This window comes from Podarcis muralis, chromosome 18, assembly GCF_964188315.1.
Source record: "Podarcis muralis chromosome 18, rPodMur119.hap1.1, whole genome shotgun sequence".
In the NCBI taxonomy this organism is placed as follows: Eukaryota; Metazoa; Chordata; class Lepidosauria; order Squamata; family Lacertidae; genus Podarcis; species Podarcis muralis.
The window spans coordinates 10,266,456-10,287,872 of NC_135672.1; the positions used below are offsets into that span (position 1 = coordinate 10,266,456).

Here is a 21,417-nt window from a genome sequence, read left to right on the forward strand (position 1 = left end):
GGCTTAGTTTTATGGATCGCAGAAAACCTGTGCAAATAATTGAAGCTGGGCTACTGCAGTGCATCTCTCCTGGGGCAACCCTTGGAAGCCTCGCGGGAATTTCACAGCGCAGCTGACATTTTGACCAGGGACTTTTTGCAGTGCATCTCAGGTGAATACCACGTACGGCTATCGTCCTGTCACCCACATCGTTAAAACAATTCCATATCCCACACGGTGATAACCGCAGACAGTGTAAAAAGAAAAACTGAGAATGCCGCTTAGTAAATGAGGCTTAACGACTTAAAAATAGCAATACTGGTGAAAGCTTTCTGGAAGGCAAATGATGATCTGTGTGTTTTGAGACAGGGGAAGGGATGCGCGAGAGAGCTATAGCAGTTGATATTTAAGAACGAGAAGGAATAAGAACAAGAATATTCCTGTTTTACCATATGTGGCGGAGTTGTAAAGTAATCAGAAATTATTGGGAAATGATTTATAATGAACTGAAGAAGATGTTCAGGATAACTTTTTTTGTTAAAAAGACAGAAGACAGAGAGATGCGAGCCATCCAAAGGCAACCCTGTATTTTGCCTTTTTAAAAAATATTTTATTGTGCTTTTATTTATGTGTTGGAAGGGACACTGGCGGCGCTGTGGGTTAAACCACAGAGCCTAGGACTTGCCAATCAGAAGGTGGGCGGTTCAAATCCCCATGACGGGGTGAGCTCCCGTTGCTCGGTCCCTGCTCCTGCCCACCTAGCAGTTCGAAAGCAAGTCAAAGTGCAAGTAGATAAATAGGTACCGCTCCGGCGGGAATGTAAACGGCGTTTCCGTGCGCTGCTCTGGTTCGCCAGAAGCGGCTTAGTCCTGCTGGCCACATGACCCGGAAGCTGTATGCCGGCTCCCTCGGCCAATGAGCATGCTGAGCGCTGCAACCGCAGAGTCGGTCACAACTGGACCTAATGGACCCTTTACCTATGTTTTTAGCTTATCACACTGCCCTCAAAAAGTTGTTTGACATCAGTTCTCATCAGACTCCGCCAAATGGACTCTGGGATGATGGGATTTGTGGTCCAACAACATTGATATCCATTTAAAAGTACTGCAGAGTCCAGGGACATGAGTAAAATTTCCCCCGCCGTGCCGATTTACGTCCAAGGTCTCTGCTTTGGAGTTACCATGGTACGATCCAGAAAGTGATCCTGAAATGCTCTTAATGCTCCACACTTTATAAATGATTCAGAGCTGAACACTTCTCTCTCCAAAGTCCTTTGAAATCTGTTCAACTGGAGAGACAGCCCAAATGGGGTGTGTGAGACACACACACACACACACACAGAGAGAACACTCCATTCATTTGTAAATCACACAAGGGAAAAAGCTTGGAGGGGCTGGTGCACAATGCGCAGGAAATGGGAACATCTCAGCTAAACAGGGGTCTTCTTCCCCTACATACCGGTTGGACTAGGGCTGTGTAGCACCAGATTCGAATCCTCCCACTCAGCCCTAGGGCTCAGTGGGGGCAGCCTTGTAAACGAAATAACAAATAAATAAATACTAAAGGGAGTCTGATACCGAGTAAAAATATATGTACAGTGGTACCTTGGTTCTCAAACTTAAGTCCGTTCCAAAACCAAAGCGTTCCAAAACCAAGGCGCGCTTTCCCATAGAAAGCAATGCGGAACGGATCAATCCGTTCCAGACGTTTAAAAGCAACCCCTAAAACAGCAGCTTAACATGGATTTTGCCATCTAACGAGACCACGGATCCATAAAATGAAAGCAATAAACAATGGACTGCAGTCACACAATCAATCAACCAGTAGCTGGACTGGGTTCCGCAGATTCACAAAAGCAAAACAAAAAAGAGCCGCAAAAATGCAAAATAAATAGCGAAAACAGACAGACCTTAGCGTAACACTCAAAACGGAAGCCTGGCACTCAAAACGGAGCACGTTCGGCTTCCGAAAAAAGTTTGCAAAGCGGAACACTTAACTTCCAGGTTTGCAGTGTTTGGGTTCCAAGTTGTTTTGAGTACCAAGGCGTTTGAGAACCAAGGTACCACTGTAGCTGAAGTTCTTTTCAGTACCACGGACAGCACCCTGAGGAATAAGGATTTCTGGTGGCTGGAGCTCAGCTAATAACTGTTCCCTTGCAATGTCCCAAACTAGCTCCCCGTTTTCAACCATTTGTGGGGGGGACAGTCCATGCCCCCACAAAAAATTCAGGGTGCTTTTCACCATTTGGCGATCGATTGCAAGCATAGCGCAATCCCGTTTACTCAGGTGTCAAGTCCCACTAAACTCAACGGGACTTACACACTTGTAAGCGTATTGATGCTTTTGAATTGTGGTGCTGGAGGAGACTCTTGAGAGTCCCATGGACTGCAAGAAGATCAAACCTCTCCATTCTGAAAGAAATCAGCCCTGAGTGCTCACTGGAAGGACAGATCCTGAAGCTGAGGCTCCAAGACTTTGGCCACCTCAGGAGAAGAGAAGACTCCCTGGAAAAGACCCTGATGCTGGGAAAGATGGAGGGCACAAGGAGAAGGGGACGACGGAGGATGAGATGGTGGGACAGTGTTCTCGAAGCTGCCAGCATGAGTTTGACCAAACTGCGGGAGGCAGTGGAAGACAGGAGGGTCTGGCGTGCTCTGGTCCAGGGGGTCATGAAGAGGCGGACACGACTAAACGACTAAACAACAACAACAAGCGTATTTCAAATCGCAGCCATAATGAATGGACAGCGTACAATGCACTTCCCCTCATTTTATTGTCCTTTATGTTAGCCTGATATATATAAAAAACAGAGGCTATTTCTGCACAGCCCTTAGTAACATTTAAGTGCTTTAGATTGGAATTAAAAAACTCTAGTCCTAAAACAAAACCAACTAACATAGCCAGACTGGATGGAAGGTGTTTTCTCTGCTGTAACTCAGCGACACGCAAATCCGCCTCTGAGCATGTGCAGAGTTCCTTACCATCACTGCAGCCTGCCTACCCAAGTCCAGGAAGTTTTTAAACCCCTGAATGATCCACTTCAGGGCTTGGTATTTGAAAACCTGAGTTTCAGTCCTTCCAGCAGGAACTCATTATATCTGGGCTCCCACAATTACTCCCTCGGCCTCAGTATCCCCCTCTGTAAAATGGACACAAAGTCATCTTTGTTACAGGGCAACAGACTGTAGGTTTACACTTCCTGAACAAAGGAAGTCCGGTGAAAAGTCCACCCACCTCTAAAGCTGGTTTTCAAGATGTGAGCGATCACTACTGCAATAATGAGGACTAGAAACAAGATTTAATAATAAAAAATTAAACCAAGGTTCTCAGGAAGCTAAACCCCATGGCAGTCAGGGTATTTCAGTTCAACGATGGCTTTGATAAAATACATATGTTGTGATGTGCAAATGGCTTGAGATACCTATCAGGTCCATCAATTACCATATGGCACATATTCAACACAAAAAAACAGCGGCAATTTGTTGTTGGCAAAGGACAGCTGGACATATAAAGGGCCCCATTACCGTACTATTTTTGGGGGCAGGAGGCGGGCAGGTGTGGAGGATTCCCTGGTCCTGAATGGGGTAACTGTGCCCCTGAAGGACCAGGTGTGCAGCCTGGGAGTCATTTTGGACTCACAGCTGTCCATGGAGGCGCAGGTCAATTCTGTATCCAGGGCAGCTCCATCTGGTACATAGACTGAGACCCTCCCTGCCCACGGACTGTCTCGCCAGAGTGGTGCATGCTCTGGTTATCTCCTGCTTGGACTACTGCCATCCGCTCTATGTGGGGCTGCCTTTGAAGGTGACCCGGAAACTACAACTAATCCAGAATGCGGCAGCTAGACTGGTGACTAGGACTGGCCACCAAGACCATATAACACCGGTCTTGAAAGACCTACACTGGCTCCCAGTACGTTTCCGAGCACAATTCAAAGTGTTGGTGCTGACCTTGAAAGCCCTAAACGGCCTCGGTCCAGTATACCTGAAGGAGCGTCTCCACTCCCATCGTCCAGCCCAGACACTGAGGTCCAGCACCGAGGGCCTTCTGGCGGTTCCCTCCCTGCAAGAAGTGAGATTACAGGGAACCAGGCAAAGGGTCTTCTTGGTGGTGGTGCCCTCCCTGTGGAACGCCCTCCCACCAGATGTCAAAGAGAACAACAACTACCAGACTTTTAGAAGACATCTGAAGGCAGCCCTGTTTAGGGAAGCTTTTAATGTTTGATGCATTACTGTATTTTAATATTTTTTTGGAAGCTGCCCAGAGTGGCTGGGGAAGCCCAGCCAGATGGGCGGGGTATAAATAATAAATTATTATTATTATTATTATTATTATTATTATTATTATTATTCAGTAGCTGAGGGCCTCATCAAACCAAAATCCCGCCCTGATCTTGATATAATTTCTACACTATGGTGAATGATTTTCCCCCTCTTGTACCCATCCGTCATATCCCTGGCTGCTACAAAACTTAATCCCCTATCGGTTTCTGACAAGGATAATGCAGGGAACCTCCTTATCAGGTTATCGCGGCGCTATTAAGAGCGGAGGAGGCAAGATGCTCTCGCGCCACATTTTTTTGTCGCTGTTGAAAACCCAACCGTTTGATAAGAGGGCAAGCGATTATTTCCCCATTCAAAAAAGGCACAGGCTTATTAACAAAACTCCAGAAAGTAAGTAATCACAACATTGGAAGGGAGAGATTTTCTGTTTTTCATCAGGAAATGGCATTTTCACCTCTGACTTTGAGAACAGCAGCAGCAGCAGCAGCAGCAGGGAAAACAGTTCAGGGATATATATTTATAAAAAAATAGTTTTATAAGGTCTGCTTCTTCGTTTCTCAATTTGACCCTTTTACGTGGTTTTGTATGTTTTGTGGCATTTTATGTGGTTTGCTGTTACTTTCATCGATTAAAAGGTAAAGGGACCCTTGACCGTTAGGTCCAGTCGCAGATGACTCTGGGGTCGCGGCGCTCATCTCGCTTTATTGGCCAAGGGAGCCGGCGTCCAGCTTCCGGGTCATGTGGCCAGCATGACTAAGCCGCTTCTGGCGAACCAGAGCAGCGCACGGAAACCGTTTACCTTCCCACCGGAGTGGTACCTATTTATCTACTTGCACTTTGAGGTGCTTTCGAACTGCTAGGTTGGCAGGAGCAGGGACCGAGCAACGGGAGCCCACCCCGTCATTGCGGGGATTCGAACCGCCGACCTTCTGATTGGCAAGTCCTAGGCTCTGTGGTTTAACCCACAACACATGCCTCCCTCTTAATCCCCTTTTCTCTAAACTAAAAAAAAGTCCAAAAATGCAGAAATTGAATGAATAAGATGGATAGAACTGGAGTGTTTTTTTAGTTTAACAATGAAATTAGAAAGCTGTTATCTTCAATTATAAGGAAACTCAGAAGGGAGGGACTAGAGGAAGTCAACCAAGATGGTTAAAAAGTGGGATCTTTAAAGAATTAAGTTTGTTGCTCTTGCTTATCTGTTTATTGTTCTTTTTTCTTTATTGATGTATTTTCCCTTTCTTTCTGTTTCTCTGTGTTATTTTGCTTTGTGGTTTTTGTTATAATTGTGGAAAAGCTAATAATTTTAAAAAAATGGAGAAGGGGACTGCTTGCCAGGACAGCTGTGCGATGCCTCCACAGCTGGGAGGCAGAAATATTTCTGAATCCCAGTTGCTAGAAACCACAGGAGGTGAAGAGTCGCTCTCATATCCCTGAAGGAGCGTCTCCGTCCCTGTGACGTTGAGAGTGCTGGAGGTGAAATAGTTAAATAAGTTACCCAATCAGAACCCAGGGGGTGGAGTCAGAGGGACTATAAAACCAGCTCTGGGAGGGGGGAAAGGAGAGTTCGTTGGGTGGGGAGTTGGGTGGTTGGTTGGAGTGGGAGTGAACTGGAATAGAGTCTGTGGGTAGGTCGAGTTAGTGTAGCAAAATAAGCTGAGTCAGGGGCTATCAACGATGTATGGAAGTGAAAGCTGGACCATAAAGAAGGCTGATCGCCGAAGAATGGATGCTTTTGAATTCTGGTGCTGGAGGAGACTCTGGAGAGTCCCATGGACTGCAAGAAGATCCAACCTCTCCATTCTGAAGGAAATCAGCCCTGAGTGCTCACTGGAAGGACAGATCCTGAAGCTGAGGCTCCAAGACTTTGGCCACCTCATGAGAAGAGAAGACTCCCTGGAAAAGACCCTGATGTTGGGAAAGATGGAGGGCGCAAGGAGAAGGGGACGACAGAGGACGAGATGGTGGGACAGTGTTCTCGAAGCTACCAGCATGAGTTTGACCAAGCTGTGGGAGGCAGTGGAAGACAGGAGGGCCTGGCGTGCTCTGGTCCAGGGGGTCATGAAGAAGCGGACATAACTAAACGACTAAACAACAACAAACCCATATTCCGAATAGGATTCCTTGCAATAAAAGGGAAAAGTTGGCAGCTATGGTCTCAGCAAATGCTTCGTGGCGGGCAAGACCTACCGAAGAAGAATCGCCACGCTCATTAGGCCTGATCCAGCTTTTGCTAATAAAGAGCTAACTCCATTTACATTGTGCAATTTACTGCCAGCTTTCTCAAGACACCATGGCTACGTGCCACAATAGCTATGTTGTACCTTTTCTGCGTGGAGAAGGCATACCTCTGAATAGGCAAGTAGCTTTTTCTGCAAGCTTCTCAAAGTGGACAACCACTGATCCAGTTGACAATGTGTTCTCTTATGTTCCCATAAACTAATGCAGCATGACAAAGTACCCAGTGGCAGGGTTGGGCCCAAGTGAGCTCTACCCATTGAAGTTAATGGACCCAAAGATGCCCATTAACTCCCGCAAGTCTGAATTAATGGTGCACTTTGCTTTAAGCGAATCCCTGAATACCCAGAGAGATGCTCCGGAAGCATCTCAGCTCAACACCTTGGGAAGAACAATGGCAGGACAACTGCAACACGGCCTCAACTAATAAACCATGCAAAATTCATAAAAAACATTAAATCGATAAATCCTCCTAACGTTTCAACAACAGGGAAGTGGATCATATTGCACGGGGGCTGGGCGGTGGATAGAAGCTACGGTTGCAGTGTGAAATGATTAATAATAATAATAGTAATAATAATTAATTATTTATACCCCGCCCATCTGGCTGAGTTTCCCCAGCCACTCTGGGCGGCTCCCAATCAAGTGTTAAAAACAGTACGGCATTACATATTAAAAACTTCCCTGAACAGAGCTGCCTTAAGATGTCTTCTGAATGTCAGGTAGTTGTTTATCTCTTTGACATCTGCTGGGAGGGCGTTCCACAGGGAGGGTGCCACCACCGAGAAGGCCCTCTGCCTGGTTCCCTCTAACCTCACTTCTCGCAGGAAGGGAACCGCTAGAAGGCCCTTGGCGCTGGACCTCAGTGTCCAGGTAGAACGATGGGGGTGGAGACGCTCCTTCAGGTATACTGGACCGAGGCCATTTAGGGCTTAAAAGGTCAGCACCAACACTTTGAATTGTGCTCGGAAACGTACTGGGACCTAACATAGGTCTTTCAGGACCAGTGTTATGTGGTCTCGGTGGCCGCTCCCAGTCACCAGTCTAGCTGCCGCATTCTGGATTAATTGTAGTTTCCGAGTCAACTTCAAAGGTAGCCCCACATCGAGCGCATTGCAGTAGTCCAAACAGGAAATAACCAGAGCATGCACCACTCTGGCCAGACAGTCTGCGGGCAGGGAGGGTCTCATCCTGCGTACCAGATGGAGCTGGTAGGCAGCTGCCCTGGACACAGAATTGACCTGCGCCTCCATGGACAGCTGTGAGTCCAAAATGACCACCAGGCTGCGCACCTGGTCCTTCGGGGGCACAGTGACCCCATTCAGGACCAGGGAGTCCCCCACACCTGCCCGCCCCCTGTCCATTTAAGGCTTGAAAGTTCAGCACCAACACTTTGAATTGTGCTCGGAAACGTCCTGGGAGCCAACGTAGGTCTTTCAGGACCGGTGTTATATGGTCTCGGCGGCCGCTCCCAGTCCCCAGTCTGGCTGCCGCATTCTGGATTAGTTGTAGTTTCCAGGTCACCTTCAAAGGCAGCCCCACGGAGAGCGCATTGCAGTAGTCCAAGCGGGAGATAACTAGAGCATGGACCGCTCTGGCGAGGCAGTTCCCAGGTAGGCAGGGTCTCAGCCTGCACACATAGAATCATAGAATCATAGAGTTGGAAGAGACCACAAGGGCCATCGAGTCCAACCCCCTGCCAAGCAGGAAACACCATCAGAGCACTCCTGACATATGGTTGCCAAGCCTCTGCTTAAAGACCTCCAAAGAATGAGACTCCACCACACTCCTTGGCAGCAAATTCCACTGTCGAACAGCTCTTACTGTCACGAGACAGAGTTTGGAGCTATAAGGGAGCTGTTGCTTCAGCACTGGAGCAACAAGGACCGAGAGCGCCTGTGGAAGCTGTTGGCGCAGCGCTGCACAGGTGTTTCCCTGCACTTTCTCCCCTGCACGCATTTTCTCTGGAAAGCTTTGCATGCAGCTAACTAAGCACTGCATCATCATCTTTGGAGTTCCTGCCTGCCTTGCTGCTTCCTCCATCCCTGTGGCTTTGAGGGAGATCAGAGTCAGAAAAGCAGAAAAGCAATGACAATGACAAACCTAGACAGCATCTTAAAAAGCAGAGACATCACCTTGCCAACAAAGGTCCGTATAGCTAAAGCTCTGGTTTTCCCAGTAGTGATGTATGGAAGTCAGAGCTGGACCATCAAGAAGGCTGATGGCCGAAGAATGGATGCTTTTGAATTCTGGTGCTGGAGGAGACTCTGGAGAGTCCCATGGACTGCAAGAAGATCAAACCTCTCCATTCTGAAGGAAATCAGCCCTGAGTGCTCACTGGAAGGACAGATCCTGAAGCTGAGACTCCAAGACTTTGGCCACCTCATGGGAAGAGAAGACTTCCTGGAAAAGACCCTGATGTTGGGAAAGATGGAGGGCGCAAGGAGAAGGGGACGACGGAGGACGAGATGGTGGGACAGTGTTCTCGAAGCGACCAGCATGAGTTTGACCAAACTGCAGGAGGCAGTGGAAGACAGGAGGGCCTGGCGTGGTCTATTCCAGGGGGTCACGAAGAGGCGGACACGACTAATCGACTCAACAACAAGTGTCAGCCAGGAAACTCAAGCAGCGCAGTTGACAAATAGCCTGAGAGGCAATTCAAAACAAAAATTTATGGAACAATGTGATAGATATAAGATTTACGTTCAAAAATATAGTGAAGGTTCGCTATCTATGCTAGCATTCGACTGACATTGGAGAGAAATTATCTTGGCCTTCTATATTATCTTGGCAGCAAAAGAAGCAATTGCAAAGGTTCAAAATCTGGACGCTTGCCTAATATAGCTAAAACAGAGAAATTACATATAGTTTGAGATTTTGGAGAGGACTAGAACCTCCATACAATTTTTATATGATTTGGCACTCCTTCATTATACATATGCAATAGAATCGTCGTTTTCAAGACAAGCCTGGAAAATCCTGAACTATACTTGACAGTCAAATAGCAGGAATATTCTTTCTTTCTATTAAAGACGGCCCTACCGGATCGGGACCACCCAGCAGCCTGCTCTCACACTGGCCAACCAGGGACCCCAAAGAGAAACCCCCAAGCAACTTGTGGAGGCAAAGTGTAACCATCAATAGCTTTATGGAATTGCCTAATCCTTTTTCAAAGTCGCCCCCTGCAGCAGTGAGTTCCATAGTTCGCAGAGTGAATAAGGGCTTTCTTTTATTCGTCCTGGGTCTCACAACATTCAGCTTCGTTGGAGCTCCCCGAGTTTTAGTGTCATGAAAGAGAGAAACTTTTCTCTACCCTCTTTCTGTGGGCCATGGATCATCTTTATAAACTTCTATCATAGGTAAAGGTAAAGGGACCCCTGACCATTAGGTCCAGTCGTGGCCGACTCTGGGGTTGCGGCGCTCATCTCGCTTTATTGGCCGAGGGAACCGGCGCACAGCTTCCAGGTCATGTGGCCAGCAGGACTAAGCCGCTTCTGGCGAACCAGAGCAGCGCACGGAAACGCCGTTTACCTTCCCACCAGAGTGGTACCTATTTATCTACTTGTGCTTTGACGTGCTTTCGACCTGCTAGGTTGGCAGGAGCAGGGACTGAGCAACGGGAGCTCACCCCGTCATTGCGGGGATTCGAACCGCCGACCTTCTGATCGGCAAGTCCTAGGCTCTGTGGTTTCACCCACAGCACATGCCTCCCGCTTAATCCCCTTTTCTCTAAACTAAAAAAAAGTCCAAAAATGCAGAAATTCTGAATTGAGTATGCTGGCTGTTTGCCGTAATAAGCATTGATTGATTGATTGATTGATTGATTGATTGAAAAACCCTGCGAGTTTTGCTCACAGGGAGGGCTGCAAATTAGGACTGGCAAGGGGTGGAGCTCGGAAGAGGGTTTGGCATGGGGGGGGGAGAGACTGAAGGGCCACATCAGAAAGTTCTGGGGGGCCAAATTCCTTTGCCTTCTGCTTTAGAGCTTCTAAGGCTCTGAGGAAATTACGTCCATCTTTACCTATATTGTCGCCGTTTTAAATCAAATGCACACCCCAGAATTTCCTGTTTAGGTCTTGCCTTAAAATCGACGCAGCAGTCTGAAATAAGACCCAAAACACCCACCGCTTTCAATTGGATTTGCGGCTTCTAAGAAGCTACAACCGCTTATCCGAGCCGCTTCCTAATCAGACAGTATTTTTAAATAATATTTAACGTTTTATCGGATGCCGGAGGCTGGCATTCGCTTCCCTCCTCCCCGCCGTTGAACCGTGAATAACGATGGTGCTTTCTGAGACGGCGCAAGAAAGAGGCCAGCCCATTGGTCCGTTTCAATTTGGAGAGAGACAGATGTGTTCCAAAAAAATAAAAAAATTAAGCCATCTGCATCTTAAGAGCAGATTCCATTACGTTGATCAGATTTCAAAAAGTGTTGGGCAGGGAGCCAGATATCAATCCTTCATGTCTGCAGGGTAATAATCGTAATTCTTTGCAACCGTACAGAACTTTCCCACCCCCTGCCAGAGGCATGCAGACACGATTTTGAAGAGGCTCACAATAGTCTTGTAAAGTAGGGCCACAAAACTGGGAGAATCACACACACACACACACACACAGAGGACCTCTTGGAAATGGTGCTCATGATTATGATTTGATATGTTAATTGGATGTCTTTTATTGGAGAATTAATAAAAACGATCTAACAACAACAACAAAAAAGGAAATGTTGCTCATGAAATGTCCAGCTGTGGTTTGCAAGAACACCTGCCAAAACAGAGCGCTGGGGGAAGATTAATAAAGTCACACACACACACACACACACACACACACACACACACACACACGTGTGAATCCATAACATGGGAGGTCGCCCATTACAAGACCCACAGCCATCACTGTTTCTAACTGAGGTTGAATCCTGACAAGACAGAAGTCCTGTTTTTGGGGGACAGGGGGCGGGCTGGTGTGGAGGACTCCCTGGTCCTGAATAGGGTCACTGTGCCCCCAAAGGACCAGGTGTGCGCAGCCTGGGAGTCATTTTGGACTCACAGCTGTCCATGGAGGCGCAGGTCAATTCTGTATCCAGGGCGGCTGTCTACCAACTCCACCTGGTACGCAGGATGAGACCCTCCTTGCCTGTGGACTGTCTTGCCAGAGTGGTGCATGCTCTGGTTATCTCCCACTTGGACTACTGCCATGCGCTCTATGTGGGGCTGCCTTTGAAGGTGACCCGGAAACTACAACTAATCCAGAACGCGGCAGCTAGACTGGTGACTGGGAGCGGCCTGTAACCTCACTTCTCACAGGGAGGGAACCGCCAGAAGGCCCTCGGAGCTGGACCTCAGTGTCCGGGCTGAACGATGGGGATGGAGATGCTCCTTCAGGTATACTGGACCGAGGCCATTTAGGGCTTTAAAGGTCAATACCAGCAATCTCTTGCTGGGATCAATGTGCTCCCAGAGGCATGGTCTCAGGGTGGGGGGGGGTGCCCCCACTTTTTGGAAGATAAACAGGGCGAGGCCTGGGTGGTGGGAGACTGGCCACCTTCACTGAGCTCCAATTTCAAACAGTTCCCTCGCTACGAGAAGGCAAGTTACAGGGAACCAGGCAGAGGGCCTTCTTGGTGGTGGCACCCGCCCTGTGGAATGCCCCCCCCCACCAGATGTCAAAGAGATAAAACAACTACCAAACTTTTAGAAGACATCTGAAGGCAGCCCTGTTTAGGGAAGCTTTTAATGTTTAATAGGTTATTGTATCTTAGTGTTCTGTTGGAAGCCGCCCAGAGTGGCTGGGGAAACCCAGCCAGATGGGCAGGGTATAAATAATAAATTATTATTATTATGAAATCGAACTAAACTTTGGCCACTAAGTTCCTTGTGCATGCGCAGAGTGCCTTTGCACCCAGTTTTTCAAGAACGAGCCGCTGGTTCCCCTGACATCAGGAATCAGATGCAGCAATGGGGACCTTTTAAAAGAATCACTAACGGTTCCCTGCCTACTTTGAAAGAAAACAATTCCATGGGAACCAGGGTACTTTTTATCCTCACAACAGCTCTGCAAGGTAGGCCAGGCCAAAGTCGCCTAGAGAGCCATGCGATTGAGAAGGAGTGTGGCCCAGCCTCTCTCTCTCTCTCTCTCCCTTGTCTGTAGCACAGCCTCTAGCCTCAGTCCAGTCCAAAATCTCCGGCTGAAACCTGCTCTAACCGCTGCACGCCGCTGCCCCGAGTCTCGGAAAAGCCCCCTCCCAAACTGATTTTCCAGATACATTCCTGAGCATTCAGCAGAGGCGGACAGCATCGCCACCGGCTGCAAACCGCAGCAGTGACGCTCCACCGTCTCCCTCCCAAAATTCAAAGCACGCCAGATCCAGTTTATAAACACACCTGAGAAGGGAGGGAGGGAGGGGGCTGGGAGCAGAGAGGGAAGGTTGGGGGGGGGGCGACACACCGCAGAAAAAGCCGGCAAATTGAGAGTTCGGCGCCCAGGCATTTTGCACAGAAATGAGGAGGAAATCGGCGTCATAAATCTTTTTGCAATCCTGTCCAAAAAAAAAAAGGACACATGTAGTTGGCAGGGATTAGCGGTTTAAGAGCATGCAATGAGGGGGGGGCGGTTTTGAGATGAGAGGGGGAATATCAGCATTCCTGCAATGCCTCTAGATGCAACCCCCCCCCCAAAAAAACGCACACACACACACACAGCACAACCACCCAAATCTATCCGTCGCCTGAACGTGTGCTTTTTTGCAAAAGGATGAGTTATATTATGATCCTATGCCTGCTCCCCCCCCCCACAACAACACACAACCTCAAGGACGGGAAGCACGCACAGAATAAAAATACGGGGGGGGGGGGACAAAATGAACATCCTTGTTCAAGATGGATTCTTCCACCCACCCCCCCAGTCCCCCAGGCAACTGCTTATACTATAAAGGGGCTGTTGCGTTTCCCAAATTGTGGAGATTGTCGGAGATCCAGAAAAATTGGGGAGGGCCGGGTGTGTGTGTGGGGGGGGGTGAGATTAGTTATCAGACACATATCTATAGTGGTGCAGATACAGGAAGGGGGGGGGGACAGCAGCTTGTTTCTGCCACCCCCAAATATATGATCTCAGACAGCATCTTCTCTCTGAACGTCTCAAGGTGCCCTTTCGCGCAACAGCATCCCGTTCTCTTCAAATTTGGGGGAGGGGGGCCCAGAAGGGTACCAAAAACCGAGGGGGGTGGGAGAAGGAAGACGGATAGGTCCCGGGGAGATGGGGGGGGGGGAGAGAGATAACCTTTTCTCCTAATTCAAGCCTTTAAAAACACAAAAAATGAAATGCACATATTTTTTTCCTGCTGGCTAATTCGACTCACGGTGGGTGGCCCCCCTCCCAGACCCGGTGAAGGCCACCCCCCCCCAAAAAAAAATCCACACACAGAGTCATTTCCTTCCTTTGGTGTTACTCAAGTGTCAATCCAGCTTCTTCCTCAAACAGAAACCCCCCCCCACCTCCAAAATTTCGCCATACTCTACTCTCCTTGCCGGTTATGGGATGCAGAGCTTGATTTCAAAGGTCTCTCTCCATCCTCATCCCCAGCCAGCTGGTCCTTGGGAGGGGGGGGCACATTTGGGAAGGCACCCCCCCTCCCCGCCAGAGCCTTCGGTTGAAGAGGGGGCCCAGGGGGGGTCTGCCCCCAAAGTCATTGCCCGGTGGGAACCCCAACTTCCCATAACAACAGAAGGAGCTCAGGAAAGTCGTTCTTTCCTTGCATAGCTGCCCTAACATATCTCGCCCCCCCAACCCGACAAAATAACGAGGATAATAAATAATAATAATAACAGTAATAATAAGCCACCTATCTGGCAGGGATTAACAGGCACAGGTAATTGATACAGGAGCGTTCCTCCACTTGAAGCTGCTGTGAAAAAGGGGGGAGATCGCAAGCAAAACCGACACACCAAAACCTAGATATTGGCCCCCACCACGTCCTAAAACTTCAAAACTATTAAGAAAGGGGTGAGAGATCATTTCCCCCCACCACACAAACACTTGCAGGGAAGTTGCATCTGAAGTTGATTGTTTAGGTTGGGTCAGCACCCCAAAATCGCTGCTGGGGTCGTCCAGCTTTACAGGGCCCCCCCAAAATAATATATATATATGTGGGGTAACTGGAAATGATCTAGGAGACCAGGGTTCAAATCTCTACCCCCTTCACCCAGCCAAGTAGCTCGCTGAGTGTGGCCTTGAGGGGGGGGGGACACTTGCCGTTTCTCTAGGCCTAGTCTACCTCACAGGGTTGTTGTGGAGATTAAAAGATCTTTAGCGGGGGGTGGGGAGGAGGTGGAAATAGAATAAATAAATTAAATCTGGGTCGGATGCCAGGAGCTGTCTCCAACATCAGGCCCTGCTCAGAGCAGACCAGTTGAAATTAGCAGCCAGCTAATTTCAGCTGGTGTGCTTTTGGCAAATCTCTGCTGGCAAACAGCGCTTTTTGGGGTCCCCTTCCAGCGTTACAACTGATTGCAGCAAAAAAAACAACCACCCATTTCGAAGGACATCAAAGGTGCGGTTAAGACCACCAAGTCGTCGTCTCCCCCCAAACCTCGTGGCTAGCTGCTTCCCCTCCCCTCTCCGTCCTCCCCCAACCTGCCATTTTTGGGTCTCCCTAAATAGGGAAGCAGGTGGCGCTGTGGGTTAAACCACAGAGCCTAGGACTTGCCGATCAGAAGGTTGGCAGTTCGAATCCCCGCAATGACGGGGTGAGCTTCCGTTGCTCGGTCCCTGCTCCTGCCAACCTAGCAGTTCGAAAGCACAAAGCGCAAGTAGATAAATAGGTACCACTCCGGCGGGAAGGTAAACGGCGTTTCCGTGCGCTGCTCTGGTTCGCCAGAAGCGGCTTAGTCCTGCTGACCACATGACCCAGAAGCTGTACGCCGGCTCCCTCGGCCACTAAAGCGAGATGAGCGCCGCAACCCCAGAGTCGGCCATGACTGGACCTAATGGTCAGGGGTCCCTTTACCTTTAAATAGTTTCCCAAACTTAAGACTGACCCTCCACAAATCCCAGAGGTGGAATTGGACACCAAGTGGGCGGGCAAAAGTCAATTTTCCTCTTTTAATGGTTTCAGAGAGTGAACCAGCTACCTTGGGGTGGGTGGGTGGTAACCAGACACGGTTCCCGGGCTCTGTTACCCCAGGCTTACCCCAGGATGAGTTTTCTGCCTCTGGAAAGGTGACTGGCGGCTCCATAGCCCAGAGGACCCCTACCTTCCTTCTCTAGAGGCCCGCCTCTCACAGAGAGGCTTAAGAGGTGACCCCACACCTGCCAACACCGCCCCCCCCCCAGCAGAGCTTCTTGGAGTTAAATCAAGATTTTTGCAAAGTCATTTTCAGTGCAAATACCACGTTCTGCACAGGAGGTCATTCTGTGGAGCTGAACTCAATCAGGTTAAGGGTTTCAACCTTTAACATCTCACGAATATTTCCACACACACCCTTTGAAGGGGGGAAACGACCCTCCAACGTTATCTGGGCAGTGAGGATCCTAACCACCCCACCCCATAGAAAGGCACTTTGCACTGCCCTTGAACCCTAAACCACGTCCCCCTCCCCTCAAACCACTAGACGGTTGAAGAATCTAGAAGCATCAAGTTGGGAGGGAACTCCAAGGCTCATCTAGTCTAGGCTCTGGGGAACCTCTGCCCCCCCAAAGATGTTCTGAACTACAACTCCCATCGTCGCTGGGCGCTGATGGGAGTTGTAGTTCAGTGGCACCCAGTGGGCCAAAGGCTCTCCTACACACACACACACACACACACACACACACACACACACACACACCTGCCTTACAGACCACAAGCAATGGCCAAATTATACTGGCTGATTATTAACTTTGGAGGGGAGCGATCCTAAAACAGACTTGCCTACGCAAGGGTAGGGGAGAGGGGTTGCTTTCAAGTCAGCGCGCATTGGATCCACCACCCCCCCCAAAAAAAATCACTGCCTTGAACTGCCAACTCTTGTCTCCCCACCCCGAATTAAACAGAAGCTTTAAATCACTAAAGAGAGAGGTGCAATTTTGATCCTGTCCTTATTGCCCTGTTGCCTCCAAACTGGCCTTTCTCTGCTCCCTAGAAAAAGCCCCCCCCCTTACCCTGGTGGGAACTGCCTTTGAGCCCCCCACCCTAAAGACTCCCCAGAGTAGATCCCTGGAGGAACCGTAATAAGAAATGAAACGGGTGAGGAAATCTCCGTCATGGCTGGCTTATGGCACCGAAACTTATGAGCCTTACCTCTCGATGCTACCCCTCCAGGGTAGTTAACCTCACCCGGACAGCTCTGCCCCCCCCCCCCCCGGTTCCCTGCCTTAAATCACCCATGGGGGTGACTGACGGTACAAAACATTCTCCACCACTTAGGGAGTCAAATTTCCATCTTTTCCACCGCTCACACACCCCCATCCAGAGGTAGTTACCCCAGATTACTGCCACCAAGGTAATTGCCCTCAAATAACCACCCTTCCTTTTTTGCTGATCCTCCACCCAATTTAACCCCCTAAATTTTGACTCGCCGGAAATCTCCTTGCGCCGTTCGATCGGCACACAGCCCTGGCCCATCTCGAACCCCGAGGTAGTTACCCAGGGGTTGCCAGGTTTTCCATGGGTTTTTGATTTTCCCCAAATCACAACAGGACCTTCCAGCAGGAAAAGTGATCCTCTGTCACTAACCCCCCCCCCAAAGGATTTCTACCTCTCTCCCACCCCCGAGAGACCTTGCCACGGTGGGATCCAGCCCAGATTTCTCCACGACGCCTCAGCCACGCTGAATATCCCCCTCCGTCCCTAACTGAGGTAGTTACTTTGGGTTAGTTACCCTGAGTTGCTCCTCCCTCAATTCAGGGGGGGGGGCAAGGAGTGGGGGAAAAAACCCTTGCTAGGCCTGAATTTGCTGTGTGACAGATATATTCAAGTGCATATTGTATAGGGTTTTCTGTCCCAAGACAAAGTAGTTACCCCTGAATTCTTTCCTCCCTTGCTGGAGGGGGCAGGCAGAGAATCCCTGACCTTGCCTAAAATTGCCTTGAAGCTCACTGTCAGTACAAACCAGAGGTAACTACCCTGCGGCAGTTACCCCCCCTAAGTATGTCCCCCCCACAAGTTTAGATACCCCAGGTCTCCCTCTGCTGCATACCCCAAAAAAGCGGCAGGTAGTTAATGCCCTACCCCCCAATATGCGTTACTACAAAAACCGCCTCTTCCCCCAAATCGCAAGGTAGTTACCCCCAAGGTGAGTTAGCCAAATTGCCTGAAATTCGCTGAAGTTGCTTACCTCCCCTCCCAAGGAGATCCCCCCCAGAGTCTCCCCTACCCACTCCGCCACTACCCCCAAATCTCTGCAGGTAGTTCCCCCATGAGGAGTTACCCCAGGGGTGAGTTACCCAGGGGTAAGTTACCCCCGATCCCCCCACTTGCCAGAAATCACTGCACGTATGTATCCCCAAGGCAAGGTAACCCAGACCCCTATTCCGTTTCTCCAAAGCGCAGGTGAGTTACCCCAGGGGTGAGTTACCCCCAGTCTCCCCCCACTTGCCTGAAATCATTGCAGGTAGTTATCCCCAAGGCAAGGTAACCCAGACCACCACCCCATTTCCCCAAATTGCTGAAGGTAGAACACCCCCCCCCCAGGTAAGTTACCCCAGGGGTGAGTTGCTTCAGGGGTGAGTTACCCCAGGGGTGAGTTACCCCCAATCTCCTCCACTTGCCTGAAATCACTGCAGATAGTTATCCCCAAGGCAAGGTAACCAGACCCCCCCACTTCCCTGTTTCTTCAAATCGCAGGTGAGTCACCCCAGGGGTGTGTTACCCCCTATCTCCACACACCCCCAGTGCTTGCCTAAAATCCCTGTCGGTTTCTAACCCCTCCTGGCGAGGACAGTTCCCCTCAGGTGCTCCGCCTCTCTGCAGCTAGTACCCACCCCCCCAGGTGAGTTCCCCACACAGGTGAGGGCCAGGGGTCAAGGGGAAAAGGCCCACTGCCCGAAATCACTGCAGGTATGTATCCCCACGGCAAGCTAACCCAGACCCCCCTTCCGTGTTTCTCCAGATGGCAGGTGAGTCACCCCAGGTGAGTCCACTCCCACCCACACAGGTGAGTCCACTCCCCGGCTAGGGGTCAAGGGGAAAAGGCCCACTGGTCTGAAATCACTGCAGGTATGTATCCCCATGGCAAGCTAACCCAGACCCCCCCTTCCGTGTTTCTCCAGATGGCAGGTGAGTCACCCCAGGTGAGTCCACCCACACAGGTGAGTCCACTCCCCGGGGTGAGGGTGGAGGGAAGGCGGCCCACTCGCCTGAAATCGCTGTAAGGGTGGATGATCCAGGCTCCGGCCGACTTGACCCTCTCCTGCTCCCGCTCGACGGCCTTCTGCGAGCCGAACATCCGCAGCGAGAACTTGTTGACGCCGGGTTGGAGCATGGCGCTGAACTGGCGCTGCATGAAGCTGGCCTGGCTGCCGCCCGGCTCGCCCTCCGACGGGGCGCCCGCCGCCCCCGACGACGCCCCTTCCTCGGCCGCCTTGGGGGAGCCGTCGGCGCTGCAGGAGAAGGAGACCTTGGGCTGGGAAGGGGGTGCCGGATCGGGGCCGCTGACGCCCTCCTCGCCGCCCCCCCGGCGGCACTCCCCGTTGGGGGAGCCCCCCTTGCCGGCGCGGCTGCCCATGCCTCCTCCGCGCAGGGACAGCAGCCGCCCCTTCGAGGCCGGAGACGCCGCCGGGGAAGAGGACGCGGCCGGAGAGGCGCAGCCCGAGGATGCTGCGGATGCTGCAGTGGGCGCCCCGCCGCCGCCGCCGCCGCCCGTCCGCATGCTGGACCAGCCGCGCAAGCCAGCACCACCGGCCCCTCGGCTGCTGCTGCTGCAGCGGCGGCGGCGGAGGAGGAGACCGGGGAGGAGAGGCAGAGACGGGGAGGGGAGAGGAGGAGGAGCGTCGAGGCCCCGGGGAGGGGCTGGCTGGCAGGGGGGAGGGAGGGAGGGAGGGAGGAAGAGGAAGGGGAAGGTCAAAGAGAGAGGGAGGGGGGACAAGGGCAAAGGATGGAGGGGGAGGGGAGGGAGGGGGAGGTCAAGAGAGAGGGGGAGGGAAGGTCAAACAGAGGGGGGAGGGGAGAGAAGGGGAGGGAGGGGAGGTCAAGAGAGGGGGGAGGGGAGGAAGGTCAAAGAGAGGGAGGGGGGACAAGGGCAAAGTATGGAGAGGGAGGGGAGGGGAGAGAAGGGAGGGGGAGGGGGTCAAGAGAGAGGGGGGAGGGGAGGAAGGTCAAAGAGAGAGGGGGGAGAGAAGGGGAGGAAGGTCAAACAGAGGGGGGAGGGGAGGAAGGTCAAAGAGAGGGAGGGGGGACAAGGGCAAAGTATGGAGGGGGAGGGGAGGGGAGAGAAGGGAGGGGGAGGTCAAGAGAGAGAGGGGGAGGGGAGGAAGGTTAAACGGGGGGAGGGGAGAGAAGGGGGGAGGAAGGTCAAACAGAGGGGGGAGGGGAGAGAAGGGGAGGGAGGGGGAGGGGAGGAAGGTCAGAGAGAGGGGGGAGAGAAGGGCAAAGTAGGGAGGGGGAAGAGGAGTGAGGGGAAGGTCAAGAGAGAGGGGGAGGGGAGGAAGAGGAAGGTCAAGCAGAGAGAGGGGGAGAGATGGGCAAAGGATGGAGGGGAGGGGAGGAGAGGAAGGTCAAAGAGAGAGGGGGAGAGATGGGCAAAGGAGGGACAGAGAGGGGAGGGAGGGGGAGGTCAAGAGAGGGGGAGGGGAGGAAGCTCAAACAGGGGTGAGGGGTGAGAAGGGGAAGGTCAAGCAGGGAGAGAAGGGCAAAGGATAGAGGGGGGAGAAGAGGAGGGAGGGGAAGATCAAGGGATGGGGAAGAGGAAGGTCAAGCAGAGAGGGGGGGACAAGGGCAAAGGATGGGGGAGAGAAGGAGGGAGTAGGGTCAAGAGAGAGGAGAGGGAGGTCAAACAGAGGAGGGCAAGGGCAAAAGATGGAGAGGAGGGGAGGTCAAGAGAGAGGGAAGGAGGGGGAGGGAGAGGGAGGGAGGTCAGACAGAGAGGGGGGAACGATGGGAGTGTAAGGGTAGGAATGATGTGGAGGAAGGTCAAGGAGGGGAGGGAGAACGAGGAAAGGGAGGGAGGTCAGAGAGAAGGGGAGAAGGGACATGGCGAAGAAGGTCAAGAGAGGAAGGAAGGAGCGAGAAGAAGGAAGGTCAAAGAGGAAGAGATGTGACTAAGGGGGAGAAGGAAAAGAATTGGGGGAGAAGGGAGAGGGAGAGGGAGGGGAAGGACAGAGCAAGGAGTAACAGGAGGGAAGGAAAGAGGGAGGGAAGAAGGTTAAGCAGAAGGAAGGACAGAAAGGAAGAAAGGAGAATGCCAGAGGAGGTGGGAAGAAAGGTCCACAGGGGATGGAAGAAATGGTGCTTTAAAAAAAATGGTGCCCGTAACCCAAGTTTGGGTGGCGCTGTGGGTTAAACCACAGAGCCTAGGACTTGCCGATCAGGTCGGCGGTTCAAATCCCCGTGATGACGGGGTGAGCTCCCGTTGCTCAGTCCCTGCTCCTGCCAACCTAGCAGTTTGAAAGCACAAAGTGCAAGTAGATAAATAGGTACCGCTCCGGCGGGAAGGTAAACGGCGTTTCCGTGCGCTGCTCTGGTTCGCCAGAAGCGGCTTAGTCCTTCTGGCCACATGACCCGGAAGCTGTATGCCAGCTCCCTCGGCCAATAAAGCGAGATGAGCGTCGCAACCCGAGAGTCGGCCACGACTGGACCTAATGGTCAGGGGTCCCTTTACCTTTACCCCAGGTTTAAGGTGCCATTGGGCGATTAGCTTATATACCCAAAGCCGGCTGGGGCAACTGTTTGGCTGCTATGAGAGCAGGGTGCTGGAGCAAGATGGAAATTCAGCCTCATCGAGCT

General features: G+C 51.4%; 1 protein-coding gene across 1 annotated transcript in view; it reads right to left on the reverse strand.

The window, feature by feature from the left end:
* HCN2 (hyperpolarization activated cyclic nucleotide gated potassium and sodium channel 2) overlaps positions 1 to 19,364 on the reverse strand; it is a 44,852-nt gene extending 25,488 nt beyond the window's left edge. The window contains exon 1 of the mRNA XM_077921824.1: positions 18,834 to 19,364. Coding sequence (XP_077777950.1) covers positions 18,834 to 19,345 — 512 coding nt within the window. The 5' untranslated portion in view covers positions 19,346 to 19,364. The remainder of the gene's footprint in view (positions 1 to 18,833) is intronic.
* Between the last annotated feature and the right edge of the window lie 2,053 nt (positions 19,365 to 21,417).